Source organism: Anas acuta, chromosome 3 (genome assembly GCF_963932015.1).
Source record: "Anas acuta chromosome 3, bAnaAcu1.1, whole genome shotgun sequence".
In the NCBI taxonomy this organism is placed as follows: Eukaryota; Metazoa; Chordata; class Aves; order Anseriformes; family Anatidae; genus Anas; species Anas acuta.
In genome coordinates, this window is record NC_088981.1 from 57,295,028 (window position 1) to 57,315,808 (window position 20,781).

Here is a 20,781-nt window from a genome sequence, read left to right on the forward strand (position 1 = left end):
ATCTTCAGTGTCACTCTCCCCACCAGCCCTTCCAGGAGCACAGGAGCTATGCATACACAGAAACAGTTCCTAAGTGAACTGCATGGACTGTCCATAGCTTCCTCAGCAATCACATGGAGCCAAAGAGCTGGAAAGAGGCTTGATTCACTGTAAGCCACACCCATGAGGGGATAAATGGCAGATACTCCCACGTGTCTGCAAGTGAGAAAAGCCTGGCAAAGAGGAAATGTCCGCAGTTTGTTCTGGAAAGCTCTTCCCTGAAGAGCCTTGTCCTGATTTCAGCTGGGATAGAGTTAATTGTCTTCCTAGTGTGGTGCCATGTTTTGGATTTAGGATGAGAATAATGCTGATAACACACCGATGTTTTTAGTTGTTGCTGAGCAGTACTTACAAGTCAAGGACTTTTCATGTTCTCATACTGTTCTGCAAGGTAGGAGGCTGGGGTTCATAAGAAACTGTTCCTATCTCAACCCACAAGTTTGTGCACTTTTCAATTTTCTCCCCTATCCCACTGTGGGGAATGTGAGTGAACAGCTGTGTTGTGTTTAGCTGCCTGATGAATTAAACCACAAAAAGCCTTCTGCCTCCAACAGCAGCAAAGCCCTCGCACAGACTCTATCCTTGGTGTCCAGCACCTTTTCTGCTGTTTTGTTGTTGTTGTCATTGTTGTTTTGTTTTGTTTTGTTTTCAACAGCTTTATGGTTATCTAGGAAATCTGGGGACTTCTTTTTCATGAAGTTGCAAAACAGGACAAGCTACTATTGAGTTATCTTGATGATCTGGAGAAATCTCATTGCGTTAAGAGCTACCAACTGTTCTTGTTCTTAACATTAAAACAAAAACAAAATCTCACAGCTGCCCTTCAAATAAATTATTTTTCTTTTCTTTCCTCTTCATCTGTTTTAACCCCCATCCCCTGCCCAGCTTGAAGAACATCGCGCTGAGCAGAAGCAGCTCAAGTACCTGCAGAAGAGGCAGGCCCAGATCACCAAGGAGAAGGACCAGCTGCAGAGTGAGCACAGCCGAGCCATCCTTGCCCGCAGCAAACTCGAGAGCCTGTGCCGGGAGCTCCAGAGGCACAACAAAAACCTCAAGGTGAGTGCTGGCCTTATCAAGATGCCCAGCAGAGAGAGCAAAGATGCCCAGGACATGGTCCTGAGCAGCTGTCTCCAGGTGGTCCTTCTTTACCAGGGTGATGGAACCAGGTAACCACCAGAGGTCCCTTCCAACCTCAACCAGTCTGATCTTGTGATTCTGAGTTCACCTACATTAGCTGTAAGCTGTTCTTGTGTTACCAGGTAGTCCAGCGCAGGAAAAATAAGTAGTGCCAACAGATCAGTTACGCCAAATTTGCTGTGACAGGTCACCCTCTCCCTCCCAACAGGGTCAGTCACCCAGTACCAGGCCTAGCTGCAGGAAGTGTCCATGTTGCCCCAGCTCTCAGCTCAGCTTCAACTTGCTGGCATGGAAGGGCCAAGTGTGGAGCAGGCAGCTGGGGAAGGGTGTTTTTTAAGCTATAGCAGCTGGGTCTTCCAGAAGGCACCTTCTTAAATCCCTGAGACTGCAAATGTGAATACAGGTGTGTGGCTAGAATTATATGAACACCAGATTTGCTGTACAGGACTCACAGAAGGCCGGCAGCTGTTTTCATATTATTTGAGTACCTGGGCGTTTTCAAGTGATCTGTGATGTCTGTCAGTCAGGACATTTTCCTCAAGACAACAAGCCTAGAAACACCAAGGATGCTGACACCGTGGAAGTTGTCTGGATTACAAACACCAGTTCAGAAAGGAAATCCTCAAGAGTGTCAAGAGGCTGGGATCCATATACCACATCTGTCTTGGTGCACCATGCCATTTAAATACGAAATTTATAATCTGGTTATGGTTCTTGAAAAGTTCTAGGTTCAAGATATATGTTTCTGTTGTGATCTTTCTTTTTACTTTTGAAAATATGTTAGTGAAAGTAGTGTTACACAAAAAGCCTCTGCTTGCTCTATTCAAAATCCTTTATGGAGGTACAGTTACAAGTAGAATAAAACATATGAATTCTTAGCAAAAACCTCACCCGATATAACCTCTATTAACTGTAATAGCTTTTCATTCACTTTCACCAGCTCAGGAGTGGGCGTTCAGGGGCTAGCCTTAACTTTTACTATATGTTGATGAGAATATATCTGTTAGAGGAAAGAGCCTTGTCTAAACACAAACTATGCATGAGTAGGTGTAAAGTAGTTTAACAGACAGGAAGCATATCTCCGTGTGCTCAGTTACAGTAGCTCAAAACTGTCAGTGTCAAATAAATTCTTGCCTATCATTTGTAGCAAACCTGGTGTATATTAAGCTATGTCTCGGTATCGATCCACACTGATGTACCAGACCATCTTTGGCAAAATCTCTCAGCAAAAATACAAACCAATTTTAGAGTGATTTAAGACTACAGCTCTCTGTATAGACTTAACTGAGTTTTCTAAAGCAATCAAATCATATGCCCGTCAGTGGAAAAAGGTATAGGGAAAAACTAATTATATTCAGAAAACATATCTGAAACAGGTTTTGTTGAATGATCTCCCAGCTATCATATGCTTATTAATCCCACTAGTAGAGAATAACAGTTTTTCTTTCTCTTTGCATACAAATAGTTTGCCATGCATTTCATCTTTACATTTAGGAAAGTCTCTTTCCAAGATCTTCCCACTTGTTGGGCTGCAGCTTTGCAACTAAGTCCCTTAAATAAAATCATCAATTCTTCATTCAGTTCTGATTTTTTTCCCTTGTACTTAAGCCAGGGGAGCCAGGAAAGGTACCTAAGCTGATATTTCAGTTTAGGAAGAAGTGCTTGAATTTTGGGCATTTCTTTCTAAGAAGCTGGAGAACCTTTAAGAAACACTGAATACTGGCTTTCCTCTGTTTCTTGTGTCTTCAGCATTAAAAAAAAAAAAAAAAAAAAAAAAAAAGTAAAAGCAGTATAACAAACATATTTGCAGAATGGATTAAGAATAAATTAATAAACAAAGACATTCATTTGGTTTTGTCTCTCTAACAATTTTACCACAATTGTTGGAATATCTGTCTTTAAGCTTTAGCTTCTGGAGATCTGTGAATATCCAGAATCTCATCTGCTTATTTAAATGAGTGTAATTTTCTTTTGCTTATGACTGTATTGAGTGGGCTCAAAACAGGGCTATTGTGTGTTATTTTTAAAAACCCATGCTTAAGGAATTTTTATTTTGGCTTTATCAGGACAGAGAAGCTGATTCATTTTTTTTTTTAACATTTGGAATTAGCTTTTCTGATTATGTTCCAAAGAAATAGAAAATAAAAATTGTTGGAGATTGTGTCATTTTAAGAGCAAAGGAGAAGCCTGGCCTATCCAGATCACGAATATCCTCTGACTTGCCATGTGGTACATTATATGCACATCATGTCATGTAAATGTCATCTTCACTCATCTGGTGTGTGGAACTCCCATTAATTGGAGATTGGTGCAGCCAAGTGGTGATGAATATGCAATGCGGAGCTGTGCTGAAAATCCACAGTGCAGATCAGAGAAGAGAATTTCTGGTTAGTATTAGATACTGGCCTCAAAATTTCACTTACTTACAGTCCAGCTATTCAGATTATTTCCTCGCAGTTACAGCTCACAGCAGAAAACAGATGTTTAATTCTCCCTCCAAGAAAAGCAAAATAAATGTTCGTGAAGTAACAACATATTCCCACTGCAGTGGAGAATAGCTCTGCTAAGAGCAATAGCATCTCATTTCTCTGCATTGTGTTAGTGTTCTGCCAATTAGCTGACAGTCTGGTGGCTACTTAGTGTCTTGTAGTCACATAACTCAGGTCCCTTGTCCTTCCTGCTACCAGCATTAAGCAGTGACTTTCATACAAATGTCACAACAATCAACAGTTTTGATTATGGGCTCGGCTCCAAACTGCAGACCTAAGGCTCAGACCATGCTGCCTGAGAGTGGGGAGAGCAGTTCACTGAAAATGAGGAGTCTGCACTCACATCATCTCTGCTGATACAGCTTCAGCAGGCTAACAGTTGTCTTGATTTGCCCTAGAGAGAGATGAGGACCAGAGATAACATTGCCCTTCTATTTGCAAATTATTTTACATTCCAGTGTTAAATCCCAAAATGCAAAAATATCCTTGCCTTAATTTTACAAGGTTTTGTTCAATGCCTTTTTACATTGTTAGCAGTAAAACACATGAGAGTGATAGCAGTGCAGGAGCAGGGTGGATAAAGAGCACAAAGATTAAGAAAGGGCAGAGGGAAAGAAACAATAGTTAGTGGCTGGAAATAGTCTTCTGCAACCAGAAATCTAAAAAGAATTTACAATGCTTTCCCCCTTTACCCCCCCCCCCACACACACACACCCACACCCATACCCACTAAAACTGAATGCTTAATTTAAAACTGTTAAAAGAAATAAACAGAGAGTTCAGGAGTGTGGTTCACACATTATGAATTCACTGTGGTGATGCTGAGAAGTCACCACCCCAAATGCTCTCATCTCTGCTCCCTACAACCAAGCAGGGCAGGAGCTCCGGACTGTGTGCAGCTAATGCAGCTGTGGCAGAAATAACACTGGATGGAGGGCAGTCTTCTATCTTCCATCAGGGGACATCCTTACTTTTACAAGGATTTTACTTTGCAGTATGTATGGAGTCTTGAAATGGGAAGGACTAAGGAACCTACTGGAAAAAAGAAAAAAGAAAAAAAAAAGGTATTTTCTCACATTATGGGGCCAGGTCTAAAGAAACAGCTGTGGCCTTGTGACAATAAAATCTGTGTGATGCTGATGACTTGGGGTCTGTCAGTGTGAGGTGTGTGAAGGGGAGCTGGCAGGAGAGCAGGGCTGCATGGGCATCCAGACCCCTCCCTGGCTCCGGTGCAACCTCAGCCTTCAGCTTTCACAACTAGTAAAGGCTCAGTGGTAAAGTAGACACCTCCGCCACTCATCACTATTCCCATGGTATTTTCAGTACTGCTGACAAACCTCTGAAGCTGAACCTGTATTACTTCAGGCCCAGGCAACAGCCTAGCATCAGATGGGAGCAGCAGCATCACAGGCAGCTCCATGGTATGGCACAGCATCAGGCACAGAGGTACAGGGTACAGGTCCCTTGGTACAGGGACTCTGAGGAACTCACCAGGACACACCCCAGCCCCCATAGGCTTGTTCTGCAAAGGAGATGAGGTCAAGAGAAATTTGCTGCCCAGCAACAAAATGCAGCTTCGTTCTCAGCATTTATAACCATGAACATTTGTATTCTCTCTGTTCTCTGTATAATTATTCTACTCAGAAAAAAAAAAAAAAAAAAAAAAAAAAAAAAAGATGAGTAGAAAATAAGATCCTCTGCATAACACATGCACTTTTCTTTTTCTAAATATTTGCATGATTGCTACTCTCAGGATGTCTCATTTCACCTTGTAACAGAGCCGTTCAGTGTGACTTATGTGCAAGACACCATTTTTTTATTTTATATTCAGATGGATTTATTACTCCAGTGAGCTTTAAATCACAGCAGTGACACTGTTATAACACTGTTTGGTCCATTGAAACAATGAAGTATTTTGGGGGTAGGGAGTTTTGAAGCCATAGGAATAGGACTCCAAACATGTTCAGTTTTTCACTCTTGCATTTGACTACTTGAAGTGGAGGCACCTGGTCAGTCTTCTCCCTGCTCAGAGCTGTACCTATGCAATGGAGAAGAAAGAGCCATGAGCAGTTTTTTTAACAGTGTATTAAAGGTAAAATGGAGTTCTGACTAAACCCATCAAGGAATTCAAGTTCAGTTTGGCAAAGTTTCAAACAAGAATAAAAGTTTCAAACAAGATTAAAAAGGATGACATATAGATATATATATAAATATATTTCTGGGAATGCTAAAACTGTTGTTTTAAAACACTTTCTAAGTAGCATTTTAAACTCTCTATTTTGGAACAACATTTCTGTTCTAAAATCATCCTTGAAAGAGATAAACAAAAAGAAACTACAAACAGAACACAGCTCAAATTCTCATCAAGCAAAATATTTCAGGATAACTCAGAATCATTCTTACCAATTTCTAAAAATAAAAATTAGAGAATTTCTCTTTCATCTTGCTCCGTATTTTTTGTGTGTCCAATTTCCACCCCAGGTATTAAACCAGGAAACCCCTCAGCCGTTTTCCCAGCTCCCTCTGTCATTCTTTCCTCCCCTTAAGAGTTCTGTGCTCACACTGTTTTACACTGTTAGTGAACACACATGCATGTTCTTTTGTAAAATTCAGAGTACAACTGGGTTTTATAGTGATTTCTGTCCACTACCATACTATTATCACACATAGCTCCAACAGTTTCCTCCTGCCATCCAAAGCACTGTCATCTTTATTGCTTCCTGGCAGCAAAAGGACAAACGTCCTCTACCTTGAGCGGGAGTTTTTCAAGATCAGTCTTGTGATTTGCATGTTAAGCAGAAATTGGGTCACTTGGTATTCAACTTACTTTAAGAGCAGGACCTGAACCAACACCTTTTATGTCACATTTGTGATATAAATTATACTTCATTAGAGTCAGTGAAAGCCTTCTTCAGATCTATTTACAGAAAATATTCATATGTAGCGTTATCAGAGATTTTTATGTAAATGACTGCACCAATTGAAACCTTATTAGTGTATACCATTTGCATGCTGTGGAGAGGTTTCTTAAAATGGTTCTGGCATGATTTGTAATGACAGTAAATATTGTACTTGCCACTGCATATGAGGATTACATTCCTCAGAAGGGCACACTGCCCTGGAAGCAAACGGGTAAAAGGAAATAAAACTTGTGCACAGTTCTTCATTGAAAGCAAAGAATCTAGATTCTTTCCACATTCTCTTTTATATATAAAAAGAAATTCAAAACAGAATTTCAACCGTTGGTTAAAACATAATCCATCAATCTTTCTCCAAGACAAATTCTGATTCTCTACTTTGACTCTCTAAGAACTAGCCCACAAGCTTTCCTCGATTCCACCACTTAGTAAGTTCATCCCAATATTAGTGACACTTAGAAAGCAAGGGTGGGAAATGTGAGGAATGGGGAGGGATTCTACAGAAAATGAGGAATTCCTCTTAATAAATGGAAATACCAAATTCCTTAAATTTGATATGAGGGTTTCTAGTTAAATGGAGGCATTTTAAAGGGTGAATTCATAATTCAATCAAAAAGCATTCTGATAAAAGAGCTTTTGACTACTTCCACAAAATATCTTCCAAAGCAAAAGCTGTGCTACAGTATCATGAATTAAGACATGCATGAACGTCCCCTTTTCCAGGATCACTTTGATCTGAAACTCTGTTCTACATCCATCTTTATAAATGCAAATTCTTAGTTCTGTAATTTTTTCAAGACTGCTGTATAATTTGCTCTGTAAATTTAGAATCATGCCTAATGCTGGAGCACATGAAAGCAAGAAAATCTCCAAAGAGGAATGCAAAGATGTATAAACCCTTCAAAGAATAGTGTTATGCTACTCTGAAACAGTATCTTTTTGGAACTGCTTGTTATGCATCTTACATTACTGCCTTCTCTCCCATTTAACAGGAGGAAACGATTCAGAGGGCACGGGAGGAAGATGAGAAGAGGAAAGAAATTACTAATCATTTCCAGGGCACGCTGAGTGAAATCCAGGCTCAGATCGAGCAGCAAAGCGAGAGGAACATGAAGCTCTGCCAGGAGAACACAGAGCTGGCAGAGAAGCTGAAAAGCATCATTGACCAGTATGAGCTGCGGGAAGAGGTGAGCGCAACACCCACGGAGACAGGCAGCAAACCCAGCTTCCCAGGGGAAAGCAGAACGCATTGCCAACCTGTCCCCCTGCATGATATCGCTTGGGTATCTCATGGGCGACTTCCACTGTGCTTTGCAGTCTGATTGGGACTATGCATGCAATGAGCCAGTGGGATCCCATATGGCGAACGTGGGTGAAGAGTTGTCCAGACCGGCATCCTGCCTGCAGCACCCACAGCATCTTTGCCTATGATGGGTGGGAAGAGGGATGAATGTGCCCAAGCAGCAGGGTACCTGCTAAGCTGCACCCCAGCCCACTCACAGCTTCCCCAAGACCCCCCAAGTCCCCACTGAGCACCATCTTTTTGCAGTCTGGTCCACTGGTATGCCAGATGCACTTCTGATCCGCCAAGACACAGGTTGATGAGAAGAGTCCTGGTTTGAATGCTTCCACTTTTCCTAGAAGCAGAAAACTAATAACGAAAGAGAGTGAGGGGCCCTTTGCTTTGGAATATATTCTTCTTTGCAGGAACAACATTTACCATAAAAACTAGCAGATAACACACGGATGAAAAATTGCATTAAATGTAAATATTAGAGTAGGTCAGATAATTTTGACACCAAAAAAAAAACAAAACAAAACAAAACAAAAAATCCTCTGTAAAAGTCCCAAGCTACTATTTTTGTTTTGATTTTATGAAAACGCTAACACATATCACAGTGGGTCTTTTTATTGTTTCTAAATGTGTTGATTGTGAGTCTCAGTGCAACCAGACAACATTATCATGCTGAATAAAACATAAGTAACCTGTCTTTACAGTCTGGAATGCCCGATACAATACACTCATTTCTAAATCTGTTGCATCTTGTATGAAGCCTTATGTTGAACGAAGGGAATGTACATTCCTGTCTTGTGGTTTCTATAAAAGGAAAATGTAAAGCAGAGGGATGTGCTCAGAATATTTAGTCTTATTTAAATGCAGCACAAGTTAGGAGGGCTATCAGCAACACTTACCTCCTGAAGGTCACCATGGAGCCAGAAGTTTTACAGGCCACAGGAGACCTATGGTTCATCAGGTCTGATCTCTTCCACATCCCCACTCACCCACTTTATCCAAGCCCTCCAAACCCACATTATGCATGTGAGGACAGAGCAAATGAGATGTACAGGGCATGTGTTTACAGAGAGGGCAGTAGGAGATGTGCATACACTCCCAAGTACTGCAGGTGCAATGTGGCTACACATTTATCTGCACGGTGACTTAGATCGACTGGCCCCTTAGCAGCTCCAAAAAAGTCCATTCCTTGCATGGTTATTATTGATGGCCAATTATTTTATCTTTAATCATATTGGAATATATTAATGACTTTATATTCACTTTATATTTAGATCATAAAACTGGCAAAGATGCTGAGGCTTTTCTTTCTCTCTCTCTCTTCCCCCCCCCCTCTCCTTTTTTTTTTGGTTAAAAATCAAAATAGATCATGTAAACACATTTCCCTTCCTATGCAAATTCTGGCACAGTTTTTTCTTTTTCTTATCAGCACCACAGCTTTTTTGTAACTGCAGTGGGTTGGGAGTCTTCCTGTTTTGCAATATTTTTGTCTTGTCTTGTTCCGGTAGATATCTGTACATGCATGAGCACGAAGGTCTGTGTACATAACTAAGCCCGCACATTCAGCAGAATTTATTTTCTTACAGCACCTTGATAAAATATTCAAGCACAGGGAACTTCAACAGAAATTGGTGGATGCCAAGTTGGAGCAGTCTCAGGAAATGATGAAGGAAGCAGAGGAGCGACACCAGAAAGAAAAGGAATATGTAACTATCTCGCTAACTTGTCTTTTATCTAGCTTCAGGCCAAAAAAAGCCCTGCATGATATTCCACTAATGTATCGTTTCTTCAGGTCAAAGCTGTGACACAGTAGTAGAGAAACACAAGAGAAGTTTTTAATGCTATTGTTAGTGCTTGATGTAAAAGAACAGCCTCTGAAAGACTGCTTTCAGCAGTGTTTACAGCCTTTGAAACAAACTGTGAGCAGCAGGTTAGAGCACAGTCTGCTCCAGCTAACTCACCGCTACTGCACAGTTGATTCATCATGATGTTGTGTCAGATGATGCCATTAGTTTCCAAACGGCTCTGATACTGGATGCTCCAGCTCCTCACATGGCAAATGAGCACATTTAAACAAGAACAAGAAGAACAAGGACATGTGATTAAATCAGCAGAAGGCTGGTACCCACCCCAGACTCAGCCTCCCCAGATGCCCTCCTGTGGGTCTGGTTTTGCCAATGGAAGAGACCACGGGATCATCAGGGCCCCCTTCTCTCCTGCAGAGGCTCCCTCCCCACATTGGTCTGTCCAGTAGAGCCCAGGTTCATTTCACAGATTCATTTGCTGCTCCTCCCTGCCTGGTGGAGGGACACCTCTGGTAGGGGGACAGCAAAGAGCAGCTCTAGGCAGGATGTCCCCACAGGCACAGCTGGAATAGGGGGAGGACACCCCTCCCTGGCCTCACATGTCTTGTGCCTGAGGCAGACCAAAACTCACTTCCTCAGGCTGCCTGGTATTTTCACAGTAATTCTAACATCTACCAGCATTCACCACTGGCACCCAGATCATTTTCTCTGTGGTGGCAGCAGCTGAGGCTACGTACAGGGAAGCATCGGGCTCTCAGCAGCTTGAGGAAACCTTTAGTCCTTACCAGTCCTGTAGCTATCTCAGGAGTTGCGTTAGAGAGCTCTGAAGGAATATTTATTCCTTTTTTTGTCAGAAAAGAGATACATTAGTACAAGCATAGCCAAAATGCCGTAAAATGTGGATGAAACTGTGGGGCTCTAAGCCCTGTGGACAGCACACAAGGGAAACCTAGCAAACACTTCTCACCGAAAGTTGTTCATAAGAGAATTTATCCTGTTTCTCTGCACTGATCTTGTGGCTGGGACACCCACTCCTGCTCAAACTCTACTGCCAGCTAAAAAACTGAGGGGGAAGAGGAGCTGGGACTTCTCCGGGTGCATATACACATGTCTCTGCATGACAATGTATGGTCCAGCTGAGTCTGCCCTTTCACTGTGGGGTCTATTTAAAGCCAAAGTCCAAAATTTAATTCATGACAGTTCATCCTAAGCAGGTTCAAACCCCAGGGAACATTTCTAAGAAATCCTTCAAAATGACAAGGCAAAGTTGGGCTTACTTTACTACTGCCACTATGAGCTTTGCTACCAAGTCCCAGATTTCAAATATTGAAAAAATAAAATAAAATCCAAAAGACAGAGTGACCTTGTGGAAAGTTCACAAACACAGCCTTGTACCAATGGCCATTCTTGCAGTGCCTCAGAGAATATGAGCTTTGCTGCTGTCTGCTACAGTGCCTGGCCCTGATTGTAGCCAAATCTTCCCTCTGCATTTTATTCATCTACATTTGGGAGTGGGAGATTTCCTTTGTGGCTTTGCTGAATGTATGACTAGCACCTATGAAATAACAGGTTCGAAAACAAGATACAAAGACTTTAAGTAGTGGGTGTATAATTATACGCACTGTGTTCAAAGATTTTTTTTCATACTTTCCAAGCTAATGCTCAAAACTCTGCCTTTGAGGTAGCTTGGTGATATATTACTAACATCACCTCAGAGCAAGGTAGCTTTAGCTGGAAAACTTAAGTGACTGGCCAAAAGCCATGCCATGAGACAAGGCGTGACCAGTATGTCAAAATTCATCACAGGTAGCCCAGCACTGAGAGCTAGCCTACACATTCACCCCCTCAGTCATACTGCTGAGCTCTTACTCCCACCCACCCAGCTATCATGTGGGGGTATGAATATATATATGTGTACATATATATATATATATATATATATATATATATATATGCATATATGAAATTAAGGTGTTTTTGACTGAGTCCTTTCATTAGCTTGCTCTCTCTCCAACTCAAATGTGCAGTCAGAGCCTTGCTGCACTCCAGCATCCTGTACATAGCAGTTCTCTGCATACCCTTTTTTGACATCCTTCTGCATCAGTTTGCTGCAGGACTTTGCAAATATCTTTAAATGACAATTTTTATACTGTTTTATCAATTTGATTGCTCCTTGGAGGCTCACTTTGATGTTTTTCTGTGCAGTTCTTCCATGTAGGAATCTTTGCTCTTATAAAAAATTTCTTTACCTCATTCAGGGAGAGATGTCCTCTCCTGCAGCCTCTGCATATCACAGCTCAACAGGCAGATTGACTCATTCTCACACAATTCATTCTTCACATGCAACAAGAATGTGATTCCCTGAGTAAGCAGCAATCATTTGTTTTGCTGTGTGGCCTTCCCAAACGGTCAGCCTGACCTAAAGATGCAGTTTTAGTATCATCCCATTACTGGTCAGCACTACCTGGGACTTCCTTGACATACAAGACATTTTCAGCACTTGTAAAGCAAACTTTGTTTTGCAACTAACTGCAGTTTAAAGCATCTGTGGCCTTCAAGCGTGTGACTGGAAGGCAATGATCAGATTTCTACATAATCGGAATTGTGCAAAACATGGCACCAAAAAAACAGGGAAACCTAATTTTCACTAAACCAGCCCCTAGGTCCATGTCATTAAATGAGAATGTGTGTTCTTGGGGACTGGCTCTTTCAGACCAGAGCATGATGTGACTGCCTGAGTCTCCAGCAGCTATTGTAGCTCTAATGATATAGTCTAACAACACCAGGCTTCGCAGAAGTTCTGTTTTGTAAACACCACATGCAGTATTTAATCATTTCTTTATACTTAAGCCTCCTTGTTACCACTTCATAGCCAATTAATAAATGTGTCAGTTCTCCTGGTGCAGTTTCTCTCAGCTTGGTGTTTGTAGATGACCCCAAGCTGCATAAGAGTGCACATTAATTTGAGCAAACCTCTCTGTGGCTTGCTTCCCTTACAGAAGAGTTTATTAACTCTTGGATTTTAACTAGCTACAGAAGCTATGTGGGTCAATAGTGGAGAAGAAATATTTTATTAGTAGGCAAAAGAAGCAACTTTGCTTTCTCTGCCCGTCTCACATCTATCATACTGTGGCAGAAGACATGGCAGGGGAGACAAGACCTCTTCATTATCCCAGGCACACAAGATAAGAAGGTAACCCTAGACAAGATTTAAGGAATACAAATAAAAGCCCAGTTCTTGGAAGCAATGACTGTCCTGGAGACTGGGTAGCTCTGAAGAGCTTCAAAGAACTTTCCAATAAACATTCGACCCAGACACCCCATAAATCCTCAAATGAAAATAAATTAAAAAAAAAAAATCACCAAGTAGATATCACAGAAACCTGAAACTTAAAAATACAGATTTCATTCAAACTTTTAAAAATATTTTTTATGTGCAAGGAACATCCTCCCAGGAAAACAAATGCTGAGACCCATTTAACCTAGGCCTCTTTCTATCACATCATTTTAATAGCTAGGACATGCTGACATGACCTATTTGAAATCTTGAAATTTTAGCCCACAAGATCTAAACTCAGAATTTGACTTACCTCAATTGAAACAAACATTAAATTCTTAAAATAATAATTAAGAGGCAAATATAAAACTAACAGCACAAGGTATTTCTTCATACAATGCATGGGTAAGCTGCAAATCATTCTTATTCTCAAAATTGTAGATGTTAATAATTCAGTGGTTCTGAATCAAAAGGCCAAATGGATGGAGAAAATGTATCTTTTAGAGCTTACGTATTTATATGTATATATATGCAACAAGTGTAATTCAGTTTCTGTGCCACAAATAGCTGGAGAAGGAGAGAAGTCATTATATTGTTTAATCAGCATTTATAGCATACATCCTCAGCCCTTTTGCCAGGTGACATTCAAGTAGCTTGCATGTGTTATTTCTAACTAAATATTTAGAATCAAGGTTTTTACTAGGATCAAATACATTTTCTGCATGTGGTTCTACTCACCTTTCCCTTCCAGTATGAGTGGGTTCTGTTGACTTATAAAGTAATTTTCAATATATTTTCAAAGCCCAACTGTGTCATTTTAAATGGTACAATTTAGTCCCACAGAAGAAAATCCTGTGGCAAATGAAATTGTTTATATTTCATTTCTCAAGCTATCATTAGCATTTTTTTTCCTGAAATACGTTTAGCCTAACCAGTAAAAGTAACACTGTATACATGATTGTTAGGCACTAGAAGTTTCTTTAACACTTCAATAAATGTTCCCTGGGTTCAAATAAACCAATTGTTAGAATAGTTTGGAAGTGCTGATTCCAAACTGCAACCTGTAGAAGTGTCCATACACCTTTTCCTACAATTCATTCACCCTCAGCTGAACCTCCAACGTGCAATCTACACGTCCCAAGGTCATTTTGCTAATGCCTTGAAGTAGGGATAACATCTTCCCAGGAGCAGCCAGGGATGAAACTGCAATCAAACTCTTCTTGGGCTGCCTCCTTGATCTAAGTGAGGCATTTATCACCCTGAGCTGGGAGTTTCTGCTGATGGCATGTCAATGCAAATGGAGCCGTAAGATAACAGACACCAGAGCTTGATTTTGCATGACATTTACTGTGCATTCCCTTTCTGGAAGCTAGCAGATTTTTTGAGACATGCCTGACTTTGACCACATCTGTATGCTAAGTCTTGATCATTATTGCAAAAAGGAGTCTGTCATTCACAGGAGAGCTGAAATTTAGCCTGAGCCATGCTGAAATGACAATGCCAGAAGGTGTCATAACCACACTCTACAGGTCACATGAAGATATGCTTAAATACCATACTTCTTAGAGCATACTGTACTACACACTTCATTCCAAGCAGTTTTTAAACTAATATTCAGACATGTCTTTTCTAACAAAATGCCCCGTTCCTCTCCTGAGGATAGCAATAAATATTCAATCTTGCCTGTCGCCTCTTCCTACATTCATCTGAGAGTTAAATTATTCCTTACCAAGGTAGCAGCAACAGAAGCATATGTAGCTGGAGGCTGAGGATTTTCAGCTGAAAAAACAGGGATCTAACAATTTTCTCTCTGTTGCCCAAAACACAGCTCCTGAACCAAGCTGCAGAATGGAAGCTCCAGGCCAAAATGTTAAAGGAACAAGAGACTGTCCTGCAGGCACAGGTGACGTAGGAGAGGTGATTGCATGGTGTGCCTTTGTTTGCCCACTTTTAGCCCATGAGACACATTTCAGGTAAAGTATACAAACTGTTTTCTGTGTATTCCTTCTAGTCTCATTTGACATCACACAGGCTACGGTGAAGGCAACAGGTTATTTTCAAGCTGACTCTAAGGCAATGTCCCATGCTGCAGATCATGTTGTGGTACTTATGAGTGTTTACAGTGCTAAACCACACAACAATGTGGGTGCCTTGGCTTGATTATTTACCAGAACTATCCTTCAGGCATGCTTCTAACCAGCAAAGCACTGAGGTACGAGCATATAATGGAACATATCTACCAAACGAGCTGATGTGCTATGCGCTTTCCTGGATGGGGGAGTGACAGCAGAGTTTTCATTAACTTTAGCTTGAACTTTGCATACAGAGGGTTTATACAAAGGAGCCTCTAGGCTTTCAGTACTTAGTTTCTGAAACATTCAATAAAATAGCGTGACTTCCCCAAATTATATTAAAAGTCAGGCTGGAGCAAAAGACAGGCAATAGGTAGAAAAAAAGTTTCCCCCTACACTTTGAAAGCAATGCAGTAATTCAACCTTGAATACAAGTGAGAAAGCTAGGTGATATGACAGACTTTCACAACAAACCAAGACAGCACCAGTAGATTTTCTTGCACTTACAGAAACTGTCATGGATTCTTATCTTCATCTACATATCTGTGAAGATGGTCCCTCCCAGCAGAGTTTTGGGGCAGTCAGTCCTGCAGCCACTCAGCTCCTCACCCACCAGCAAGTACTTTCAAAGCCCTTGCTCGCAGTTCAGCATACTTCTAAGTTGTTCAAGTTTAGCTCTTGTAGATAATCTAACTCCTACCTGTTGATCAATCAAGATGGGCTAGTGTTAAAATGACAACCTGGAAATATGTTGTCCTTTACGTAGTGTTTCAAAGGCTAAGATAAGCAGGTAGCACACGGAAGGATATCAGGTGAACTGCTGCTGACACCAGTTGGACAGGTTCTGCAATCAAACCTCAAAGGCCTCTGGCTGAGTCAGTCCCAAACACAGTCCCAATTTTCTCAGAGTGGTTTTAATTAAACTTTTGTGGTCAACTAAAAAGAGTTTTGCATGCAGGCAGATCTCTGTAGCCAGTTTAATGAAGGTGAACGTATCAATAAAAAACAGTATATTAAGCATACATTTGAAATGGTAAAATTGTTTTTAGAAAAATCCAGTCAAACAAGTGTGCAAAGGCGTTGATAATACATGTGCCTCTTGAAGACCTGTTTAGATGAAAATTAAGGGGTTCATTTGCTGAAATGAAACATGCAGTTAGGTGTTCTGTTCACACATGCACACTCTGCCACTTACACGGCAGCCTCCATTTGGAATTACTGGGAATAATAACAATAAGTAGCATTATTTACAGCCTGGCAGCACCAAAGGGCCTCCCACATGGACCAGACACCATTGTGCAAGGTGCTGTACAGGTGCAGAACAGAAAAAGCACAAAGAGCTCCTTGATGCAAACAGCATGAAACAACCAATAGAGAAATGACTGCATGGACTTTATGAGAAGATCCTGGTCAATGAGGCAATTAGAAGCCCTAATATAGCCCTTGCTGCCTGCTGTGCTGAGTGAGATAACAGTCCAGCGTAGAGGAGGTGATGGAACACCCTGTGCTTCCTTGAGCTGAAGGGAACCTGAGGACAACAGCTTCATGCAGTCCTGTCTCTGGTCAGCACAACACGTTTGAGACAGCCAAATCCAGCCCTCCAAATGGTTGCAGGGCATTGGCGCCAGCTCAGGGAATACACCCAAACTGTGGTGGCACCTCCCAGAAGATGCACACCCTCCCCAGGAACATTGCTTATGTGGACTTCTTTAGCATCATGTTTTGAAACAAGGCAAGACGATAAAAGTCAGCCAAGGCCTTCCAGTTTTGGTAGCCAGCATAACACAACTACAGGACTATGTCAGCTGAGAGGAACGTGAAGGAGATGAAGGGGAGCCCTCACTGTAGCAACATACCAGGGTCAGCCTCAGAGCATGGAAATGTACAAACACCACCATTTCCTGAAGCCGTGTGCTCACCAGCTGTCCCTTGCAGCAGTGCTCCCTCTGCTCTGCCCACGAACCTCACAGAAGGGCTGGAGGGGTCCTCATCCACTGCTTGGCCCTTGTCTCCCAGACCATGGAGCGTGAGCGCACGCTCCTGTAAGAGACAGCTCCCTTGGCCTGCTCCCAGCCACTGTAAAAACATTCATTCATTTATTATTCAAATTTAAAGTGCAGCAGCTATTCTTTGTGCCCTGGTACTGCCTAGGGCCCCAGCTGAGATCAGAGCTGGCCCTGTTCAAACCTGTCAGTTTTTTTTTTTTTAATCTAATTAAACAATAGGTGAAAGGTGGGAGGGAAAAGCAGAGACAGAACTGAGGTGAGCTTTTTCAAGACAAGGGCTCTGGGCTGCCTCCCACCCCAGGTCCATCACCTCACACCAGGCATTACTCTATAGGGACAGCCAGTCTGCTGAAAGTGGCCTGCTTGGTATCAGGTCCCACCCAGGCTGCTAAAGTAAATGTCTCCGAGTTTCTGTTAATGCACATGTCCCAGCTCTGGCTACAGCCTCATATAAATACTCAGGGGTACACTGTATGTCAGCGAGCTCCATTTTCTGCAGCGCAGAGCTCGGCAGTGATTAACCTCCCATGCATTTACACAACTTGGCAGGGAAGGGCTGCAGCCAGGGAGCATTCACAGCCACCGAGACCCTAATTGCCCAGTTTAAGCTTAGCTTGGGCATATCCAGGCAACACTGCAATTATGGCAATGACGTGTTCCCAGGGGCACTGTAACAGCTAACCAGAATGAACATAAATCATAACATAACTATATCCAGTCTGAAAATCAGAACTAAGCCTACCCCATTATTAGCAGCACTTTCTACATCCTCTTTTCTTCAGTAACTGAACAGTAGTGCCAGGGGAGGTGTGTGTTGGCTGGCACCACAGGAAATAAAGCTCCCAGTTAATCTTTTCATCAGCTCCCCATGGGTGGCAGCTCCCTGGCTGCTTGGAGTCCCCGTCTCCTCTGTGCCCACCCTGTCCCAGGCAGTGTGTGCCATGCCAGTTTCACCATCTCTAATGAGAGTTGTCAGGCTGGACAGATGAACTGCCCGATCACCTCACCATTGCTGGGCATGCCTGGGAACCAGGATGAAGTGTCTGAGCTGGGACTGGTCGTCTTCTTTTCAGAAAAGCCGACAGATGTACTTTATATAGCATCCTGCATGGTTTTGGAGCTTTGAGAGTACTTTGAAAAAATAGTCTCAGATCTTCAGAACAGATTTTTCAAAAACATCCACAGATTTTAGATAGAAAAACATGTAAGTATGGTTTACTGACAAAATTCAGCCACAGATGAATTTTCACATGGCTACCAGAGGCAAACTGATAAGCAAAATACAGACCCCTACTAGTCTTAAATGCTGGCACATCACAAACAAAAGACTTTTTTTTTTTTTTTTTTTTTTTTCTCTCCTGGTCTGCTTTATGAAGTGAATTGAAGCTGGCAGAAGAGGTTGCCAGGAAATTATTTTCTCCACCTTTGCTGGCCCTGCCTGCAGCTGGAGCACACACGCAGGCTGCAAAGCAGAGCTGACAGGGTGCCCTCCCGGCTCTCTTCGGTGTCATGGTACTGGGATGCAGGTCGGCAGCACCCAGAGCAGGATCATGGTGGCATGATGCCAAGGTGGGCTTCACTCAGCAGCAGGGCTGACCCCATGTCAGATAACATAGGAGGAGAGCAGAGATGTTTTCCTTCTGAGGTCGTATCCAGTGAAGCATCAAGCGCTGCCTGATGCCACTGCTGTCCATGACTTGTTCCGCAAGTGGGGACTGGAAAGATGAGAGAGGGGAAACCGTGGCTGCAACATGATGCAGGGATGCCTCACCCCTAGATTGTTCAGATGTCAGCAGCAGTGTAGCTAGGCTGGCACATAGCTCCCAGCCTGGTTTGTCAGGTAATCGAGATGCTGGGTGAACAGGTGGAGAAGCAGGGCTTAATGTTAGCTTGGGCACAGCTCTGACTCTTACCTGAAGCTAACCCCACTGCCTGGTCCTGCACAGCATCAGTGGTCAGAACAGCTCAGGATAGTCCCTGCCCATGTTCCAGTAGCCCAGTGCACCCACAGAGATGGCTCAGTTATCACATTGTCTTTGATTCAGCCGGTCATCCTAGGAGTCTTCTCCTGCAGATCTCAGCCACAATTGCATATAGGGCTTGTGAGGAAAGCAAGGGAATGAAAATCCACTCAGATTTAATGCTGTCCTCCTGAAGTCTCCAAGGAGTTACTTAGGGAAATGTTTCCACTAGTCTCCACTTCTAGGGAAGTTTTTCATTTCTGGTCAACCTGCACAGGGGCACCACAGCTGCAAAATTCACATACAGCATGCATGATTACCAGGTCTTTTTAAAATCACTGGCCTGTGTCTTTCTATTCTTCCTCAGATTGTCTTTCTGCAACAGAGGCATCATAATAATTTGCCACCTTAAAAAGATACAGAGTTTTAGTTCACTTATGTTGCTGGTGCTTCATGGTCTCCAAACATTTACATGGCAAAAAACAACACCCCTTTTATTATCTAACAAAGCAAGGTATCATCATTCAGTTCACTGTTCTGGTGTCTCTGGAATCACTCTGTGTTTTTATTTTTCTCATTGATGTAGATCACTCTCTACTCTGAAAGGTTTGAAGAATTTCAGAAAACATTGACCAAAAGCAATGAAGTGTTTGCCACTTTCAAACAGGAGATGGAGAAAGTGAGTAGCTGCTCATATCTGAACTCTGTACTTGGCTCTCTCCTTTTAAATTTTGGTATTTCTCACTGCAATAATTTCATCTGGGATGAGGACATTTCTGCATATTTTGGAGAGCAGAGTTATGAGTACAGCCAAAGGGCTGCCCTAATTCCATTTGCAGTGTGGGATCCCTGTTGAGATTCAGCTTTTCTTCCTGATTCTATATAGATGACAAAGAAAATGAAGAAATTGGAAAAGGATACTGCTACATGGAAATCCAGGTTTGAGAACTGTAACAGAGCATTACTGGACATGATTGAAGAGGTGAGTGTTCTTTTTCTTCTCATGATGCACCCCTTCCACCATATAATGCTTTAACTGGGAAATGCAATGATCTGAAACTGCCAAAAGTCAATTTAAAACTGTTCTTGATTCTAAGATTTTTTTTCTTGATTCTAAGATTCTATTTTTTTTTTCTTTTTTTCCAAGCTACCTTGATAATAAGATCGCTTTAAAGAGAAAGACAAAACTCACATCTGCTGAGACTTTTAGATCGTGCAGAAATATGCATTATGTCCATGAGAAACTGAATTATGTAACTGTGAATTTTAAGTGCTCTAAAAATGCATAACTCTGAATGCTGTAACAGAGAAGCAAATTGGCATTAGTTCACTTCATGCTATTTTCCTTCTGCATAAGAGCATCCACCCAGGGAATTAACGTGCCCTAATGAACTTTACATTCACACCTTTCGTTAACTTCTGGTGTAGACAAACTCTAAGAGCCAAAAGCAAGCACTGTGGCTCATTGTAATTTGAAACATGCTCTCACAGAGGCGGTGCAGAGGAAATTAGTAAGCATGCTGGAACTCATTCAAATAAGATAAGAAGCTGCCTGAAGTTTCACTCCAGACTTACACTAAACTTGGGCCAGGTCTTGCTGGTTAGCCTGAAGCTCTTTACTGTATTTATTTTTATGGATTTTTTTTGTATCTCTTGGTTCCTCACTGGGTGTAAAAGCAATAAAATACTTCTTTTCAGGCTACTCTCACAGAACCCAGAAGAAAAATATAATAAAAACGTAACACAACTTCTCCCCCCCCCCTTCCAAATTCACATCCAGTCC

General features: G+C 42.0%; 1 protein-coding gene across 1 annotated transcript in view; it reads left to right on the forward strand.

The window, feature by feature from the left end:
* Positions 1–20,781, forward strand: part of TXLNB (taxilin beta) — a 41,494-nt gene that overhangs the window by 12,512 nt on the left and 8,201 nt on the right. Inside the window, exons 4-9 of the mRNA XM_068677249.1 lie at positions 925–1,095; positions 7,576–7,770; positions 9,464–9,583; positions 14,788–14,862; positions 19,585–19,677; positions 19,885–19,980. Of these exons, the coding sequence (XP_068533350.1) occupies positions 925–1,095; positions 7,576–7,770; positions 9,464–9,583; positions 14,788–14,862; positions 19,585–19,677; positions 19,885–19,980 (750 nt within the window). The remainder of the gene's footprint in view (positions 1–924; positions 1,096–7,575; positions 7,771–9,463; positions 9,584–14,787; positions 14,863–19,584; positions 19,678–19,884; positions 19,981–20,781) is intronic.